The 18197-nt window shown below is 39.8% G+C and overlaps 1 protein-coding gene and 1 non-coding gene across 2 annotated transcripts; both read right to left on the minus strand.

Moving 5' to 3' along the window:
• Positions 1-344: 344 nt before the first annotated feature.
• LOC117948997 (transmembrane protein 255B) lies at positions 345-17090 on the minus strand. Its single transcript, XM_034878985.1, has 9 exons — positions 16784-17090; positions 15845-15987; positions 15673-15735; positions 6040-6129; positions 4681-4761; positions 4067-4152; positions 2668-2827; positions 1819-1965; positions 345-1137 (listed from the first exon to the last, which is right to left on the minus strand). Exons 1-9 carry the CDS (start codon positions 16845-16847, stop codon positions 904-906), a joined length of 1068 nt encoding a protein of 355 aa, XP_034734876.1. The 5' UTR covers positions 16848-17090; the 3' UTR covers positions 345-903.
• LOC117951281 lies at positions 11791-11919 on the minus strand. Its single transcript, XR_004658126.1, has one exon. It is a non-coding gene; the product is annotated as a U4 spliceosomal RNA (small nuclear RNA).
• Positions 17091-18197: the final 1107 nt, after the last annotated feature.

Consider the following 18197-nt stretch of genomic DNA (forward strand, 5'->3'; position numbering starts at 1 on the left):
TTCGGGAGTGGCCCTAGATGGTAGCCTATAAATTTTGTCAAAATCAGATGAGCCATTCATGAGATATACACTTGTACTTGTACTTTTAGTGTCCGCTAGTGTCCGATTTTTGTAAAATGTGTGGGGGACTTCCAGAGAGTCGTGGCAAACAAGAATCGAAAGTTTCGCGTTGATAGCATTTATTTTGGCCAAGATAGCAAAGTTGGTGTTGTCATAGTTAGCAACAAAAATTAGTTAGTGCATAATATGCCCAACTGTTATCCTATGAAAATGCTTTTGATCACTTTTTGTCAGGTCGGTCTGAAGATGCTACGTTCCATGTTTTGTACAGATTGGTCAAACGTCTAGACAGAAATGGGCGTGGCCTACATCACGAGATTCAGTCGGATCCAGAAAACACAGGTGACAGGAGTCACAGGGCCAAATGCACCTGTAGTCCCTGCAGGGTTCTGGGAGTTTTATCGGCGAAAGAATCCTAATAATCTCTAGAAAAACAATATGGTTCCACAGCCCTGCAGCCTCGGGCTTGGACCCCTAATTAGGAAGATTTGGTGGTTAAGTTAGACAACTGGACCTTCATATTTACCAAGAAATATCAGAGTTGTGTCCATCTTCTCATCTAACTCCCTGCAAGAAAGTGAATAAGCATATTTCCCAAACTGTTCTTTTGATGATTACACATGAAATAACATAGTCATGTCTTTATAGTCACACTACATAGCTATAAATCTGTGTCTCTCCTCAGTGCAGCCACATGAAATGTAACATTTCTATGAGTGCAGAGTAGTTGTGAAACTCACTGAGGGTTTTCCGTCTACAAGGTCACCTATCAAATGTATTGTGCTACATTCACTCTGACCAAATAGTTCTCCTCCAACATGCCCTAGATGTTTGTCTCTGGGCTCAGCAGGCGTAAGGTGGCGGTTTTTCAAAGGGGTTGTAGGCGGCTCCGTAGAGGACAGGAGCGTTGGGTGTCAGCATGTAGCCCCCTGGTTCCTGAGTGGTTCCATGAGGCTGTGGCTGGGTGGGAGCCTGAGGGGGCTGCTGCTGGTTCTCCTCAGACAGGCACGAGTTGGAGGCATGGCCTCCCTCAGGGATCATCTGGGGAGTAGCAGGTTGCTGATAGCTGCTGTTGTGCTGTGGGAGAGGTGAGGAGACATGGAGTGGGAGGTTGCATTGGTATGTGGAAGTAGAGCCAAAAATACCTAAATTAATTCGTGACATTTTTATGTGAGGTTGGGTTTTTCATTGTTTTCGTCTCTGGTAGCAGCCTCAGAAATATCAGCAAAAATGAGCCATAATCAATAAAACTGTGAGACAAACTTCAGACAAAGTCACCATGATGTAACAAAAATCTATGCATCTGCTGATTTAAGGCAATTGAAATTACAGCTCCTGGTAGCAGTGCAGATTAATAATTTTCTTTCTGGTCAAGTGTTTGGTATAATAGTAAAACAGTTGTGCTACTTCGGCAAAAAAATAAATGTGATCCATTGCTGCTCATCTGATCAACAAACTAATACACTGGAATGGAAGATTGGCCTTTTTCATAGCAGACGTTTTGAGCTGTCACAGTATGAAAAGCGCAAATCACCTCAGTTATATAGTTAAGTAGCTAACTTATATTCATGTGTCCCATGGAGAGTGACAGTGAGGCAGCATGCACAATACCAGAACCAGAAGCTGAAGCAGCCCAAAATAAATTCAGCCATCATTCATTTTGTTATTCACATCTTTGCTTTTCCTGCTGTGTAACAGGCTGTCTTCCCTGAAAAGGGTCTATCAAGGGTTATTTTTTGTGTTGGCCTGTGCCCCTACCGGCATAGGTATTGGATAGTTGGGGTAGGCGGGCAGAGTTTGTCCTGAAGGGCAGAAGCCGGTGTAGGTGAGCATGTGCTGGGTCGGGTTGTACAGGATGTGGGGTGGGGGTGTGGGGCTGGGACCAATCTGAAGAGTCGGCTTCTGCTGTAGGAAACAGAACAAATGCTTCAGATAAGATGGGAATTCATCAAATGGAGCTAGAAGGACAATGTGAGTAAGCATGCACCAGCTAACACACACACACACACACACACACACACACACACACACACACACACTTCATTATATAAGAGGGTAATGGAGTATGATTGCTGCCTAATGTAATGTAGGAACAATAGTCGGCAGATCAGGACAATTAAAATGAAGAAAATAAGATCATGATTTTCATCTATTTGAAAACAGGTTACCAGACTCCTGCTACGGAAACATGCATTTTTTAGTACTTTCATGTATAAGCAGGAAATGTGTAATATGTAGTGAGTTGGTCAGCAAAACAAAAAAATATCTGCACACACATAAATCAGTATTGAGTTTTCCACAGGAACTATATGGTTTACACACAAGAAACCAATGTTGGGGATAGTACTGTATGTGGCCTGCAGGCAATAAGGAAAGGCAACTCATTTTAAGTGACTCAGTCTAGTCAGTTAGAGTATAATAGAAATCCTTTGTCAGAGTGCTGAAGAAATTCTGCCAAAACATCTTGTCAACCATGTAATATAACAAGCTTTTTTATTTCTCTCACAATACCACAACGTTTTTTTTAATTAATCCTTTTTTTTTGTTACTTCTTGTCAAGAGTCAAAGTAATGATGCACTCCAATTTTCTCTTTTTTGGGGACTCACCACATCCTTGTATGCCCCGAGGAGGGCGGCGGTGATGATGCCCAGGAACAAGGTGATCACGTTGAGCACCACTGAGGCCCACAGCAGACGGTACAGGTGGATCACATCCCAGCAGCTGTTGACCCCGGTGAACACGTAATACTGTGCGTGGTAATTTGTGCTGGAAGATGAAGAGAAAAGGAGACAAAATCATTGAGCTGGTAAGAATAACTTGGACCGAGCATACCTCTGGTTATGCTGCCATAAATTACTAAGCTTGTGTACTTAGCAGACACTTATCCAAGTGGGAAAAGCGCTGATAGCTCTGTTCCATTTAAAATGGCATTGAGCCAGGTAATGAAAAATGGAGAGCAGCTCTTATTAATTTTAACACCTGTAGGAAAACTACAGTCAAACAAAATGTCTGCCATGAAAAAAGGCTTAGTGTATGGCAACCAGGGGAGAAAATGAACAACCCCACCCACTGGCCATCACTTGTAGTCATTTTATGACCTTTTCATTACACCGCCCAGGCAGCCGTTCACCAGCTAATAACTGAGTAGTCATGTACATGCAGGCAGGGAGGGACTTTTTGGAAAGGTCTTCCACTTTGATGTAAGTTCAAGAGCTCATGGAAAACTCTCAACATATGGGATTTAAGAGTTGGCTGTTCAAAATTACATGATCCAAGAGTGATTTTCCAACAGCGGGGCCTCTAATGCAATTTTTGGCAGCCAACACTGAAATCGAGGATGCTTATTTTAACGATGCTCTCTACTGTATTATCACACTATTATAACATTTTATTATGTTATTATTATTATTATTATAACATATGCTCTTTATATATAACTATATAAAAAATCGCTGAATAAATAATGTTCACTGTGATGGACAACCTGACTCAAGTATAAGGTAAAGTTTTAGTGATTTACATTACAGGCAACATTCAAACACTGGTGGCTGAGGGTAGCATACAACAGATACACAGATAAACATTCACACACATTCAGACACCGATGGCACATCAGGGGAAATTTGGGGTTCAGTATCTTGCCCAAGGGCACTTTGACAAGTAGACTGCAGGGGCCAGGGATCAAACCACCGACCTTCCGATTGGTAGGGTGTACCTACTGAGCCACAGACACCCACGAGGGTCATATATCTGCACACTTACTGATACAGTACTGTATGGTGTACTAAAAGGAATGGGGATCAGTTGTTGTTGCAGCCTGGAGGGTAGAAAGTTAATAATGAAAATACTCTGCAGCATTGTTAAGTATATGCAAATTGAAGTGAATACAACCCATCAGTATGGCCTGCGTTTATCCAAAATAACACACACACACGCACACTCCCGCACACACACGCACACACACGCACTGATATGAAAACACCATTAGCTGGTGATGGGTTTCACCTGCCACAGTTGTACAGGTAGCAGCAGTAGCAGGTGTTGCTCCTCAGCTTCAGCTTGCATGTTTTTTCATATGCACGGCACGTCACCTACGGGGTCAGAGGTTTGATGAGAGTTAAAGTGGCTCTAAGCGCTTTAAATCATTTGTGATAAATGTTTTATTAACCCCATGAAAACATCCAGACAAGTAGCTGGACAAACTGTTTGGACAAAAAAATACATGAGGAAACTGTCTATATGTCGACATATCATTTCCAGCACTGCTTGGTTATAATAACGTGACGCAAAGTGAACTAGCTTCTTTCATACGGTGCAGTAACATTAAAGGACCACTAGATGTCACTACACACAGTGGGATTTTTTTCAGTTACAGTAAACGCCCAAAGGCTGCAAGAACCCAGAAGAAACGGTGTAATTTACACCATTTAAAAGACAAGAACTGATACACAAATTTAAAGCAGTGTGATGGAGGAGGAAGTTTATGGAAACCATGCATAAGGCTAGATTACCTTAGGTATTTAGATTTTTGTTCTTATTGAGAAATTACTTGGTATGTTTATACAATACAGACAATGGCAGGTCATATATATTAAGTGTGTGTAAAGCATGTGATTCACCTCCGTATAGTATCTGTCGTAGGCGTAGCCTGCGTCACTGGCGTAATAGTCACACATTTCCTCCTGCAAAGGCCTTATGTCCTGTGTGTAGTAAAAGAGACAGAAGAGACTGACATGTTAAATACATGAGCTACAATTATATGGAAACACACAAATGTTAATTGACTTGTCATACACCGCAACTGTGACCTACATGTTTTTCTGTTCTTTTTTATACTTTATCTGCATGATTTAAGGGTTTTAATTAAGCACTTTTAACCTGAACCCTGGTTTACTCTGTCCATCCTCCTCCTGTTTCTGTGCCACTGCAGCAGTGAAGGGTTACATCATGTGCCTGCTCAAAACCACTCACTGCACTGGACCACAAACCCTACAGCATTACACCTCAATGGACTTTATATAATGTGAAAGGTAATATAATCATTTTCATTGTCCAAAGCTTGAAGGTGCAATAAACATGACTTTTACTGTCCTGTGAGCACAAAATGAATATGTGCAGAGGGTTTGATAGCACTGATGATCAATATCAGTGACTCTCTGCCAGCTTTCTAAGCTATCTCTGGTCCAAACTCATTAAGATACTCATTAAAATTCATTAGGCTGATGTGACAAACTGAGGTGTTCGTGTCCGCGTATCAAAAAACCGAGACCAATCTAAGATATCCAGTAAGGAAGCAACAATGACCTCATTTGACCGGTCAGCATGTCTAACTCATTCCCATATAAACAAATTCAGGTGGTTGACAAATTGAATTTCAAGCATATTAATTTGGGGAGCTATTTAAAATAAAGAGAGTTTGACCGATTATGAAAATGTTTTGGAGTAAATAATGCTTCTTCCAATAAAAACATAGAACTAAATACAGACATTGTGTAACAGAAAACATGTTTGTACTAATATGTTGCAAAATAATGTAAAAATTAATTCCTGGAAAATCCATTCTCATTTGAAAGAGAGTTAAAGATGTATTTTTGGACAAATATATCCCTTTCTGCTTGCAAGAGTTTTAAGTGACTTAGAGAAATGTGGGTAGCGTTTGGACCCATTTAATCAGCCTTGTTATGCTCAATGGTTCCCCAGCAGCTCTCTGCAGGTCGGCCACTGACATTAATGTGTCTGGTCTACCTGTCTGGTGTTTGATCCCAGTTCTGTCTGATTGCCTCCGCAAAGTTCCTGGTCGTAGTAATGTGTCTGTGCCAGTTTCAAAATGCAGTTCTGTGGCCCGTGTCTCTGTGGATCTTCACGTGTGATTAAATCTGGTGTGTGAATGTGTAAGGATTTGTTCACGAATAAAAAAGGTGAATTTGTTCTTTTGCATTTCTTTCTTTTCAGTGCAGGCGCATACATTTGATTCTTACAATGAACTCTGAAGCGATGATCCCATCAACAATGGCACAGAAGAAAGACGAGATGACTCCGATACTGATGAATATGATCGCTGCCACGAGCTTAAAGACAGGAAGAGGGTAAAGTCATGAGAAAGTGTTTTGGGACAAAGATTAAAAGTACCAGTAAGTGTCATCAGAGTAAGTACACATGTATTAGTTTATATTTTAAATGTGTTGATTTGAATGCACAACTACGGTATATGGATTGGAAACACACTTATTACATATTTCAAAATAAAAGAATGAAAAAATTAGTAGAAATGCACAAAGATTGTGAAATAAATAATAATCAGGCAATAAATCCTCAAATAAATAGAGAAATCTTAAATTTGCAGCAAACCAGCATGACCAGAACTTGATTCTGTCAGATAGTTAACAACAGCAAAACATGTATTGTTTACATAGAGCAGTAATAAATACAAAGACAGAGGATAATAAAAATGATTTATTTCTACTCACAGTATCATAATTAAATTTTCCTAACATACACATACACACGCACACAAACACATACACACACACTCGTGTACATAAGCTTTCTGCATGTGTGTGTGCTGATTGGTCGTCTGCAGTGTCCGGGCTGCAGGGCGATAAAGGAAATGAACGGCTCCTTGCTCTGCCAATGCAGAGGTGCTTTGTGGGTGATTTATGGTCACAGAGGCAACATACAGGGCAGATAAATGGCCTATTGTACCAGCAAGGTCAATCTAATTCTCCCAATCTGATACACAACCACACACACAAATCCATGTTGCTGCTCATCTCACACATTCACAAAGTTCTGCAAATTAAGCCTAAGAATCTGATCTCTCTCTCTCTTTCTCTCTCTCTCACACACACACACACACACACACACACACACACACAGCAGACCCAGCTGGCTGATAACAGATGTCTGATCAAGAACTTTATCACTGAGCATCGTTTCCTGTCTGTTTAATCACTCCTCCAGGACCGAACCTGCTGTACTCAAGCAGGAGATTAAACACACACGTTTTGTCTATCTATCAAAACAAATAGGTGGGATATGGAAGTTTTTACCCAAAAGCAAAAAGAAGTACAAAGATAGTGAACATTTTCTGAAGCATATCTAGAAATCTAATGATTGTGCACTGACATAAAGGGACAACTGACTTTTCCGTTCCTTGATTTCTGATGTCAGAAGACCTTTTCTGGTTTGATTATTTAACAGCTGATGATGCTGAAGTAGCACAAGTGATTGTTTGTAAGACTCAGATGCAAGCATAAGTCACAAATGTTCTAACTTTGCTTACATTCCTTATTGTTTCATTATTATCCCACTAACAGCAGGCGTGTTTTTAGTTTGAGACCAGTACATTTTTAAAATGCATTCATAAATATGTGTATATTTGTGTGTAATTTGGAGCAAACATCTACTGTGACTCTTGACTCTGACCCCCATCCACTGTGAATTGTGTCAGCCCCCTGTCAAGGACTCATTGTGTGCACAGAGGTGCACATACGTGCAACTTAAAAATAGATTTTGAAACATGGCCCCTCTACAGGACAGAGCTCAACAAAAACCACCCAACAATGCGTTAGTTGATATTGTACATTATTGGTGCAAATTAGCAATCAAACAAATTAACAAAAACATTTGACACAGAGTGACAACAGCACGCTTGGTGGCCCCCCTCACAGTCCAGAGAAGAGGTGTAATCATGTGGGTGGACCAGCGGGAGTAGTGTGGCCTTTAAGTAATAACCTTATCTGATTTTTAGTTGCATAAGTCGTGGCTAATAAGAAAGAAACCTGTTCCATACAGTAAATGTCCAAAACATAAACGGATCAGGTTTGCTATTCAGGCTAATTTTAAGATAACATCCAAGTGTTATATACATTAAATGGCTAATGTCTGTACAGTTGTGGTGAACCAGATATTAAAACAAGGGTATATTTTAAAATAGGTTTCCTTCAACAAAGTGAAATATGAGCTGGGCAGTGAAAATAAGCTTTTTTTCTGGGTGGGTTTTATCTGCCACTGGCCCAGACTCTTCACTTCATTAGCGGTTTAAATGACTCTGTTTTTATGGGCTGCAAGTGGGAGATGAGGCCAGCAGCCGAGACAATAGAGCCTGACAACTGCATTACTTCACATTACCTTAGCACCAGCTGCCAGCACATAAAGCACCTTCACACACGCTCTGTTGCCCAAACCCCCAAAATCTCCAGATAAAACTTCAAGATGAAATACTATAAAAGAGTGAAGACCCTCACTGTAGATAATTGTATGCTGAGGAGTGGAGTCAGTGAGCCTTCCTTAATTTACTTGCTCTGGCTCTTTTGTTGTGAAATGCTCCACTATGTTCACCAGCTAGTCTGTGTCTGTCTGCTGTTTGGTGCTGAGTAGGTACTGTACTGTTGGTTTTTAGAGTTTTAGGGTTTAGTTTTATTTACTAAAAACAGCTGCTTGCGGATGCTTAAATGAAGCTATGAGAGTGATGAGAGCTGTGGGCCGTCCAGCTAAACGATGAGACTTGTTATAAAGTTCTGTAGAGTTGAGGTGAGATTCTGTGGAGGTTCATTATCACAAGTCATTTACCAATAAAAGAGAAAGTCACACATCATGTAAGATTTACAGAAGAAATTTACATCAGTGACCAAGAGATAAAGACACAAGGAGGAATTTTATAGCTTCAGTAAAGATATCTATCAGGTTATGTAACTAAAGTAGCTGACCTCTGCAAGGTCTTTTTCCCCATGCTCAGTGGTCCAGTGACCAATCACGACCACAGCTGGACATGCCGGTAATACGAAACTTGTTGGGTAAAATACAGCCCTTTAAAGGTTCACCGTTCTGCTCTCCAAGCTGCAAGGTGACCAAAAGGACGGCAGTCTGAGATACAGGCAGTAACTACGGTACAGGAAAAAAGAACACAAGCTACATGAAGCATTTAGTCATAAAGAAATCTTACAGCGCAGTGAAGCCTGTTTTAGGGGCCGCAGGGGAAGTGCAGATAGGAGGGGAATTTACAGACAGAATTTCATGCTCCGGCATCATTTTAAACATTTTGGATAAGACAAAAATTAAAGTGCCGATATTTAAGTACTATCCAAGAAATGTCAATGGGGCACACATGTGTTTTACCTGCAGCACACCTCGCAATCCTAAAAAGGACTGGTCTCTCGAGAACATTTGTGATGCAAGCACAATGTCTTGCAACAAGAACATTGAGAAAGACAAAGTTATCCACTAAGCTAATGGTGGTATAACACTGATGTGTGTGGTGGGAAATTATGGAGAATGGATTGGTTTTCCTCTCCAGGCCACCATTTTTCTACCATTGCTGACATTTAGTTTTGTTTACATTGGGGTGAATAATTGTAGACTGTTGATTTGCTGCACTTTCACTCAGTAAAATACATGTGGTCATCTCGTCATGACCGGAACTTTACGTAAATTTTAACGTACCACAATATTTCTGTCACATTCTTCAATTTTCAAGCCGTACAATGGCTATACTATACAATAGGATACTAACAAATTAAAAGTCAAATCCTGTATTTCTTTCTGTTGGCTATAATCTACTTCTACTTTGTGTGTTTGATTATTGGAGTGTTTAATTGCTATTATTTGATGTTCATATATCATCTGTTAATGTAATGACCGGATTAAAAACAGTAGCGAATCTGTTGCGTTAGCTCTGTCTACCCTCGCTGGTGGACCAACCGCTGCTGAGTGATAGAAAATGCATCAGTACCTGTTCACCGCCTATGTTCACCACACCCAGTTTTGAATGCAACCTTTCATCAGTGAGCCATAGACTCTAGATAATTACCATTAAGTTACCTCATTGGGCGATAGAAATAGATTTGAAGGTGCTCTAAGCGATGTTGGGTGACGTTACTTCTTGTAGGCGTATCAAAGTATTTTCAAACAAAACGAGACTAGTTTGCCCCTCCCTCCTCCTCACCCCATCCTCTCCACCTCCCTTCTGTGCATCCGCACACTAACTTGTGGATGCTTCGTGCAGGTGGGTGCAGTTTGTTTTTGTTGCCGTTTGTAGACCCTGGGCTGTCTACAGAGACTGCAACTTTTTTGCAGTGTGTTCTGGGACGGGCAGCTCGCGGATAGTGAGGAGATATTTGCTGTATGTGACAACAAATGTTGTAGCCTAAAACACGCGTGCCATTGCTTTGAGCAGCTTTAACAGAAATTAATTTTTAATTAACTTACTTTAAAGTTGTTAATTTATGTAATCAAAGCTTAGTTATTTAAACATCCAACCCTCCACAAAAATCCCTCAAACCCTCCTTCTGCTGCTATATGAGGTCACAGTAGCAAAAGCCTGACAGATCCAGAAAGTAAGAGAAGAGCTCTCAGGTGTCTGTGGCGTTGTCCGTACTATGGTTAGTTGTTCTTTAATGAGCAACCTCACTGTGCCAGCTGGCTCTCATGTTACAGCGCTGAGCTTCAGACACAGGATGGGAAGAAGACACCTGTGTGAGAGGAACATTGTGCCACATGTGCCTCATAAGAGACACCGTAGACCGGCGCTAGTGTGGCAGCGATCTCACCATTAAAGTTTAAAGCACAGACCTGGGAGTGATGCCGGAGAGGCAGACATACAGCAGCTAGTAAATGTCTTTGTCAATGTCCTTCCATCTCACTGTTACAGTACTGTTGCGTGCGCAGATGCGCAGACACACGCACACACACACATATGCACACATGCGCACACAAACACACACACACACACACACTCACACACACACACACACGTGTGAGCAGCTCTGTGAAGGGTAGCCTATCTGTGCAGACCGGATTCGTTATGGTACACTATAGGGTAATGTAATACAGCGACACCCTGGATGCCACATGAAAAATTTACAACACACACTGAAATACCACCGTCATGGTGACAAGTTTACATCTCTATCACATCAAAAAAAAAAATTCTCTGTGCAGTTTCAAGCCTATAAAGTGTCTCTAAATGTCTCTAAAAGATTTGTAAAATCACTTAAAAAATTTTCTCGTTTGAGCGTTGTTTTAATTTAACATATAGATCAGTGCCCTGTGGTCATGTCCTCAGTAACTGTTTGTTAATTTGAAGGTTTTACCGCTTTAAAGTTCAAATAAATACTTAATTGAGATTTTTTGTCTAATGTTATGGTTGTTTCTTGGCTTAAGATATCTATATTGACCATTAACTAAGCTTTGATGCTGTTTCTGTTGTTACTGAGGTTACCGAGGTGTGAACTAGCCAAACCCTACTCAGTAGCGCAGTGGAGGAAGGTCAGGCGGTCTATGCAAGACTAAGATGACACTCAACATGTAATACTATAATACAATACTAATGTTAAGGAATAATAAGAAAAGCAGCTTTACCACTCAAAATACAACATTTTAAAAAGAAAATATGTCCTTGATTTCAGATAGAGGTAAAGCAGTCTTCTCACTTTTATGGGGAATTTGTTGATTTTTAACAGCTAAACTTACTGTTGTTGGCAGGATTTTTCAACTGTTGCTATAGCTAATTTCGCTAATGCTAGGTCTGTTGTTTAAAAACTTGGTTGGTTGACTTTAATGTTTCCAGCTAACTCTTTTCAAAACAAGAATCTTGTAAAAGAAATCTCTAGTGTGTGCTTGCCGGCATGATCTAGTGCTGAAACACCGAGGCTAAAGGTCTAAAGTATAACGCATGATGAGGAAAAATGTCAGGCTCTTATTTCTTTCTACCATGACCACCATAAGCGGCTTAGCCCAGGCTACCTACAGACTTGGACAAGCAAAAGGTTAGATTTACGCTTTATTGTTATGTTTTCAACCAGCAATAATAGCTCCTCAGATAAACCTCATAGGCTGCAATACTGCCGCTGCACAATGATTATTATTGTTACTTATTTCAAACTGGAAGGTTGCAAGAAAAGAAAAAGCTTTTACAATAAAGTTAACCAGTTTGGGGTCAACAGAAGACAGAAGAATTTGGTATTTCCTGTCCAAAATGTTATTCCTGGTTGTGTGGAAACATCTAGTATGATAAAGGTATTGAAAGTATGATTCAACAGTTAATTGAATAAATTAAATTTAAAAAAAATTCGAATGACCAAAACATTTTAAAGAATTTATTTTGGTATCAAATTTTTTGAGGGAGAGGTTGTTTGCTGATCGCAGTTATGGCCTTGTTATGTCTTGAAACTTTAACTTACTCTTTGGTTTCTTCTTTACTTTTTGTCTCTTTCTTTTTTTTGGGATATAATAATTTTAGGTTGTAATGAATGCTAAAGGGGAGAAGACAGTTTTATTGTGAATTGATCAATTGAAAATCCCTACAGAGTAATAATAAGACATGAATCATCAAGAAACTTCGACAATAATAAAGTAGCCTTCCCTCATGAATAGAACGTAATAATTAGGGCAAATTCAGAGATGAAAAACAAAGACTCCCAGTCTGTTGACGTTTCTGTGTCACTGGTGTCCTCTTCAGTCCTTGCAGAGACTGTCTCATGCTGGGTTTAAGTCCTGCGAATGTGATGCTGAATATATTACTTAAACAACACAGAGGAACAGTTTCAGTTGGCTCGTGCTATTGGATTTGTTGGCCTCTTGACTGTTCCCACAAATTATGCTAATTTGAGGGCAGTTTATGCAGATTTTGTTTTGTTTTATTCTTTTTACTATTTTTATTGGAGTTGAAGGTTCTCAGGTTCTTATGTTAGAAAATGGAGAATTTTTAAAAGAGTCAATAATTTTTACAGACAGATCTTTGGTCGAGCTATAAATGTCTCTAGGCTACTCTGTTTTACAAAGAGGCCCTTTGATGATATTATACCTATGTCCCTGTCTGAAAAAAAGCAGCCCCGTCAGCAACTAACCAATACTAATGCAATTCCTGCTCTTTTCATAGAAATCCTGAGCCAATCCCGTTCACTTCCCCCGGCCACAAATCCGGTCATGTGCTCTGACCCGGGCACAAGGACCAAGAACACATTACGACCGTCATCGAGTAATCCAATTTGCCTCTTGCTCCTAATAGACCAATTTCCCGTAAAACAATGAATTTACAAAGTCTGTAACACAATCCTCTAATTTATATATATAGTATATGTATATAGTATATAAATAATAAATAATAAAGCTGATTCTGATTCTGAAATGGTTTTGTTTACCAGGAACAATGCCTCTCTTTAGAAGATGATTATTATAAAGCTGACAAGACGTCACCTTGAGAGAGAAAAAAAACAGAAGGCTATACACAACTCGAGCTGTCATCGTAAAAGAAGGGGCCAACAATATATATATTCAATAATCATTTATTGGCCACTTGAGTGCAACAAAACAAGCTGTAAAACGCTTACATATTTTCACATTTAAAAATTGGTTTAGCGTACATTAGCAAACTCTTGTTTAGCTGCTATGCTTTACTTTTTTCAGCAATTAGTTGCTAACTCATCGTGTTTGGTATAGGGCAAGGTAGAGTCTGCAAACCTAAGTCTGTAAACCCAGATTTGGTTGTTTTTAACTTTTTAGTGCTCACTACTTATTCATATTTTGTTAAAAAACGTATGAATTACTAAATCACATTAGTTGTTTGTTATAATCAGCTGAAGTATGCCGTGCTGAGATCGCATTAAGCAGAGCTAACTCAACTCCACGGGATAGCTACGCCATCGCTCCGACGACGTTGTGACTCTTTCGGAGTTCTGAGTGAGGGTCGAAGGAGTTTCTTTACATCACGTTTCTTTGCATTTCACCCATTTCAATAGAGGGTGTGTGGTTTCCGGAGGGTCAATCACAAAATTCTGCCATTTCCGACAATGACGAGCCAAAAAAAGAGAGAGTTTATGTTACGCTAGATGCTAGCCGGCAAACTTGAGGTTAACTCCCAACAAAGTACTGCTTGCTGGCGAAGCACTAATTTCAAAACGTACTGACAAATAGACCCTTTACAAACGGATAACCCCGTTATTGTGACCAAAGTATGTCTGAGTTATTGAGTTACATGAGTTTATTTGCAAAGCTTATGTCAGTCTTCAAATTCTGTAGTATTTTATAGTAGCCTAATATTTTATATTTATCATGTTTTTTTGCCTGTTTAAAACTGTATTGCCCAAATGATACAGCCTTCTGTGATCTCGCACCACCCCCAACCCTCTTCCACACAATTGCTAGTAGCCAACACGATGGACTCTTCAGAAGAGGTCATTATGATCCCTCTGTTTTCAGTGCACTAAAGTCACCGGAGGACACCAGTTTCTAAACACAGCCATACTGAGAAATACAGAGAGAGTTGTGTGGAGCGGATCGTCTTAATTAGCTTTGCAGCAACTCTTTTGGCAATGGCTTGAATGTAAAGGAAGTTCATTAATATCAAAAAGTTACACACTGAAGCTTTAACTTAACAACTTAGCCTGCTTATTTTAGACAACATGACTATAGAAAAAATTAATTTATGCTAAATAAGGATTTTTAGTAATGACTACTAATGCAAACTTGTTTTTCTTGTTCTTCTGCTTCAACTTACTAACTCTGTGTTACTACATGTTCACCTGTTAAGTTTCACCTTTCCCGGTTTTAGGCAACGGGTTTCCATGCACATTTCTAGTAAAGTCAACTCATTCGGGATAACAGTATGTTAGGAATGTTACTTTAGGAATGTGTGGTAAACTTTAAAACTCAGTTGAAATCCCTGCTTTTTAAAGAGGCTTTTAACTAGATTGTAGGGTGGTTAGGCTGGTCTTATGTGTACGTGTTATTCTTCTGTTTTTTGTGATGTGTTGTACTTATGAGAGTTGTTAAATGCTTCCTTTTGTTGTGAAGCACTTTGTGATCTTCATCTGAGAAAAGTGCTATACAAATACATTTTACTTACTTTACTTACTTACTTACTAACTTCCAAATATGTGAGAAAAACTTATTATAAGAAATCTTTGCCACTTGACTTCTGCAGGAATTAGCTTAATCATCTTCTCACACTAAAAAACACACATTTCTCTGTCCCGCCCGCTGCCGTTGATTTCTATGCTCTATTCCGTCCCTATCATGTTACCAACAGTGAAATTGACTTCCGTACCGCGAGACGCACACGGGAATCCCGTGACCCGCGGGAGTCCTGTAAAATTGTCACCCTTTAATGCATGTTAGTGCACATGAGTCCCTCCCTTTGAAACCGTTTGCCCTCCTTGTTCCCTCCCTCTCTTTGTGTTCATGTCCCAATGTCTAGCTGCTGCAGGAGAGCGGTGCTCATATGGCGGTTACTGCCGATAACCATGGAAGCTTAATGCATACCCTCCACTTCCATCCCACTCCGGTGGCTCTAGTGAGTGTAAGCTGACCCCAATTAACACTGTTAGCTCTGTCAGCACCGTTGCCATTTTGGCTCAGCCACCTCCAAGTTTGCTTGTGACGTCGGAGGTGAGAGCCGTGTGCAGGCAGTCCTCGCCCCGACTCTGAATGTTGTATATACAGCACCTTTAAATGTTATGGAAACGTAGCTACAGCTGCTAATATATAACACATAGTTTATAGTTAAATAGTATAGTTGTCCAAATGAAGACATAAAGGTAATAAATAGATGGAATAAATGAAATCATCATTGAAATGTGGTTTTAAATGTGTTTGAGTCAGAGAAACAGACTCACCATGGGTCTGCGGTTTTCCAACAGGTGGATGCCAACAATACCCAGAAATGCTCCAAAACTCAGCTGGAGTTACAAAGAGATCAAAGTGGAAGAAATGCAACTTGTTAATAACAATAATGCTTTCTCAGTGTCAGGACAGAGACGTCGAAGGTGAGAGTAGACTGTCACTCACGACGATGCCGGCGTAATATCCAGCCGCAGGCACGTTGGTGGTGCGAGTGGCAGAGATCAGACCCACAGCCATCACCAGCAGAGACAGAGCCAGCAGAGACACCGTCACCCACAGAGCTGTTTTCCTTCGACGCAGGTAGTGAACTGAGGATGGATGACAGGAGGAACTCGTTACATCCATTACATCCTAAACCCTCTGATTACATTCCTTTCTCAACCCAATTCTGACCATAAAATCCAAAACTTTAACCTCTGTTCTGCTTTAACTTCTTTTCTGCAACATGAACATATTGAAATAATGTAATTACATTCATTTATCTCTTTCTTTCAGCAGTGGTGGACGATAAATGACTGGACTATGATCATTTACCTCAGTAGAAGTACCAGTGCAACAATGTAAAAATACTCTATTACAAGTAAAAGTCCTGCAATCAGAATCTTACATAGTATCAACAAAAAGTACACTTTTTTTTATTCATAGCTGGATATGGTGGATCTGTTTTACACACCGCTGTGTGGTTTGATTTACTGTATAACAAGGGATCTTATAGGTTTTGTCATCACCAGTATGCAGGACTTTTTGTTTTCTTTTTCACTGTCATTAAAACACCAATCTACACCTTCAAATACTCAGTAGAAATAGCCTTTCTCATAATATGTGTAAGACAGTACTTGACTAGCCCACGTGTACTTTCCAGCTCTGGATATGAAAAGCATTTAAAGTGTTTTTCTATCTAAAAGAAATAGTGTAATGTTTGAAGTGTAAAGTGTTTTTTGTATGATGAAGACATGCTTTGGAAGACTTTTTGCTCACAAAAAGGTAAAGCCTAAAACACACTAGAAGAAAAAATAATGCCTTAATGAAATTAAAGATGCTGCTGTAACATGCAGCTTAAAGAGTCAGGTTAGAATATCTCAGGATAAAACTTGACATAATTACCTGCTGGATCCAGTATTTCTGTCGCCGTTGTCGGAGTTGTCTGTTGGGGTTCAGGCTGCGGCATTTTGACTCAGTCCGGATGAATTAGCTCTAAAATTGGGGGGGGAAAAATGAGATCAGGCAGCTGAACGCTTTCCGTGGCGTTTCGTTTGTCCCTGTTGATTCAAAACAGAGTCCTCATCCTGCGCTGGCAACAAGCTGCGAGTAAAATGCTTATTTTTTCTTAAAATTCAAACATCGTTATAATAAATAAGAGTGCGATTTCATATATGTTTACACCTGACTCTGAGCTCACACGAGTTCAACTTTTCTTGAAGCCTGAGCGAGAGAGAGAGAGAGACAGAGAGAGAAAAAGAGAGAGAGAGACCAATCAGCTCCATGTTTTCACCTCAGTGATAAATTATTAAATTATCTGTCTTTCATATATAAGTTCATTCAGCTTTAAAAAAACAAAAAACAAAACAAAAAAAAGCCTAGGCTACTTTGTATGTAGCAATGAGGTAAAGTGAGTTTATTTGAACGTGTTATATTGTCGATAGGCTGTAGTCTCGCGTTGCCAGACCTTTCTCCACATCGAACAGGCTGTGATCAGACCGGTCATGATGCTGCAGCGTTGATGGTAATGTTAGTTTACTGCGCCCTCCATTGGCCAAAGCCTGAAAAAACAAGCCTTGGACCCAGCATGTCCTATTATTTTTTGCAAGCAGAAATGCTAACCCTTACCCAGGTTCGGCCTCTTGAGAGTGGCCTATTTCTTGTTTTTTATGATGCTATTCATGTTTTAGGGAGTTGGTTGATAAAACATGCAAATCTGATGACATCACCTTGGACTTATTTTTTGGAAAACTACAACTAGACAATGATAAACTGATACATTTATAAATGTAATCTGCAGATTTGTTATGGTTTGGGTGTTTTGTCTTGTCTTATTGTGGTAGTCTGTTTTACTGTCTTAATTTCTTAGCCTGGTTTTCTGTGATGTCTTGTGATTGTGTTATTTTTGGTCTTGTCTTGTATATGTTGTGTTTCTTGTTTTACTGTGATAGTCTTGTTTTCTGTGCCGTCTTGTCTAGTTTTACTTCCCGCCCTAGTGATTGCCTGATGTTTTCCACTTGTTTCCCAGCCCTTGTGTCACCTGCCTCTTGTTACCTGGTTAACCTTTGTGTTCCCATTGTCCTGTGTCAGATCATTATTTCAGTTTTGAGTACCGATGTGGTCAGTTTTCCTATTTTGTCTCTATGTTCCTGGTTCCAGTGATTCCTGTTATGGCTTTCACATATTCATGGATTTCTTTACCTGCTGTTTTTTGTTGGACACCTTTTGTTATAAGGATTTTCTTTATTAAATGTTCAACCTCAATTATTGCCTGCTGTCTCTGCAGTTGGGCCCTACATTCTCTAAAGCTCAAAACAAG

Source organism: Etheostoma cragini, chromosome 1 (assembly GCF_013103735.1).
Source record: "Etheostoma cragini isolate CJK2018 chromosome 1, CSU_Ecrag_1.0, whole genome shotgun sequence".
NCBI classification, from domain to species: Eukaryota; Metazoa; Chordata; class Actinopteri; order Perciformes; family Percidae; genus Etheostoma; species Etheostoma cragini.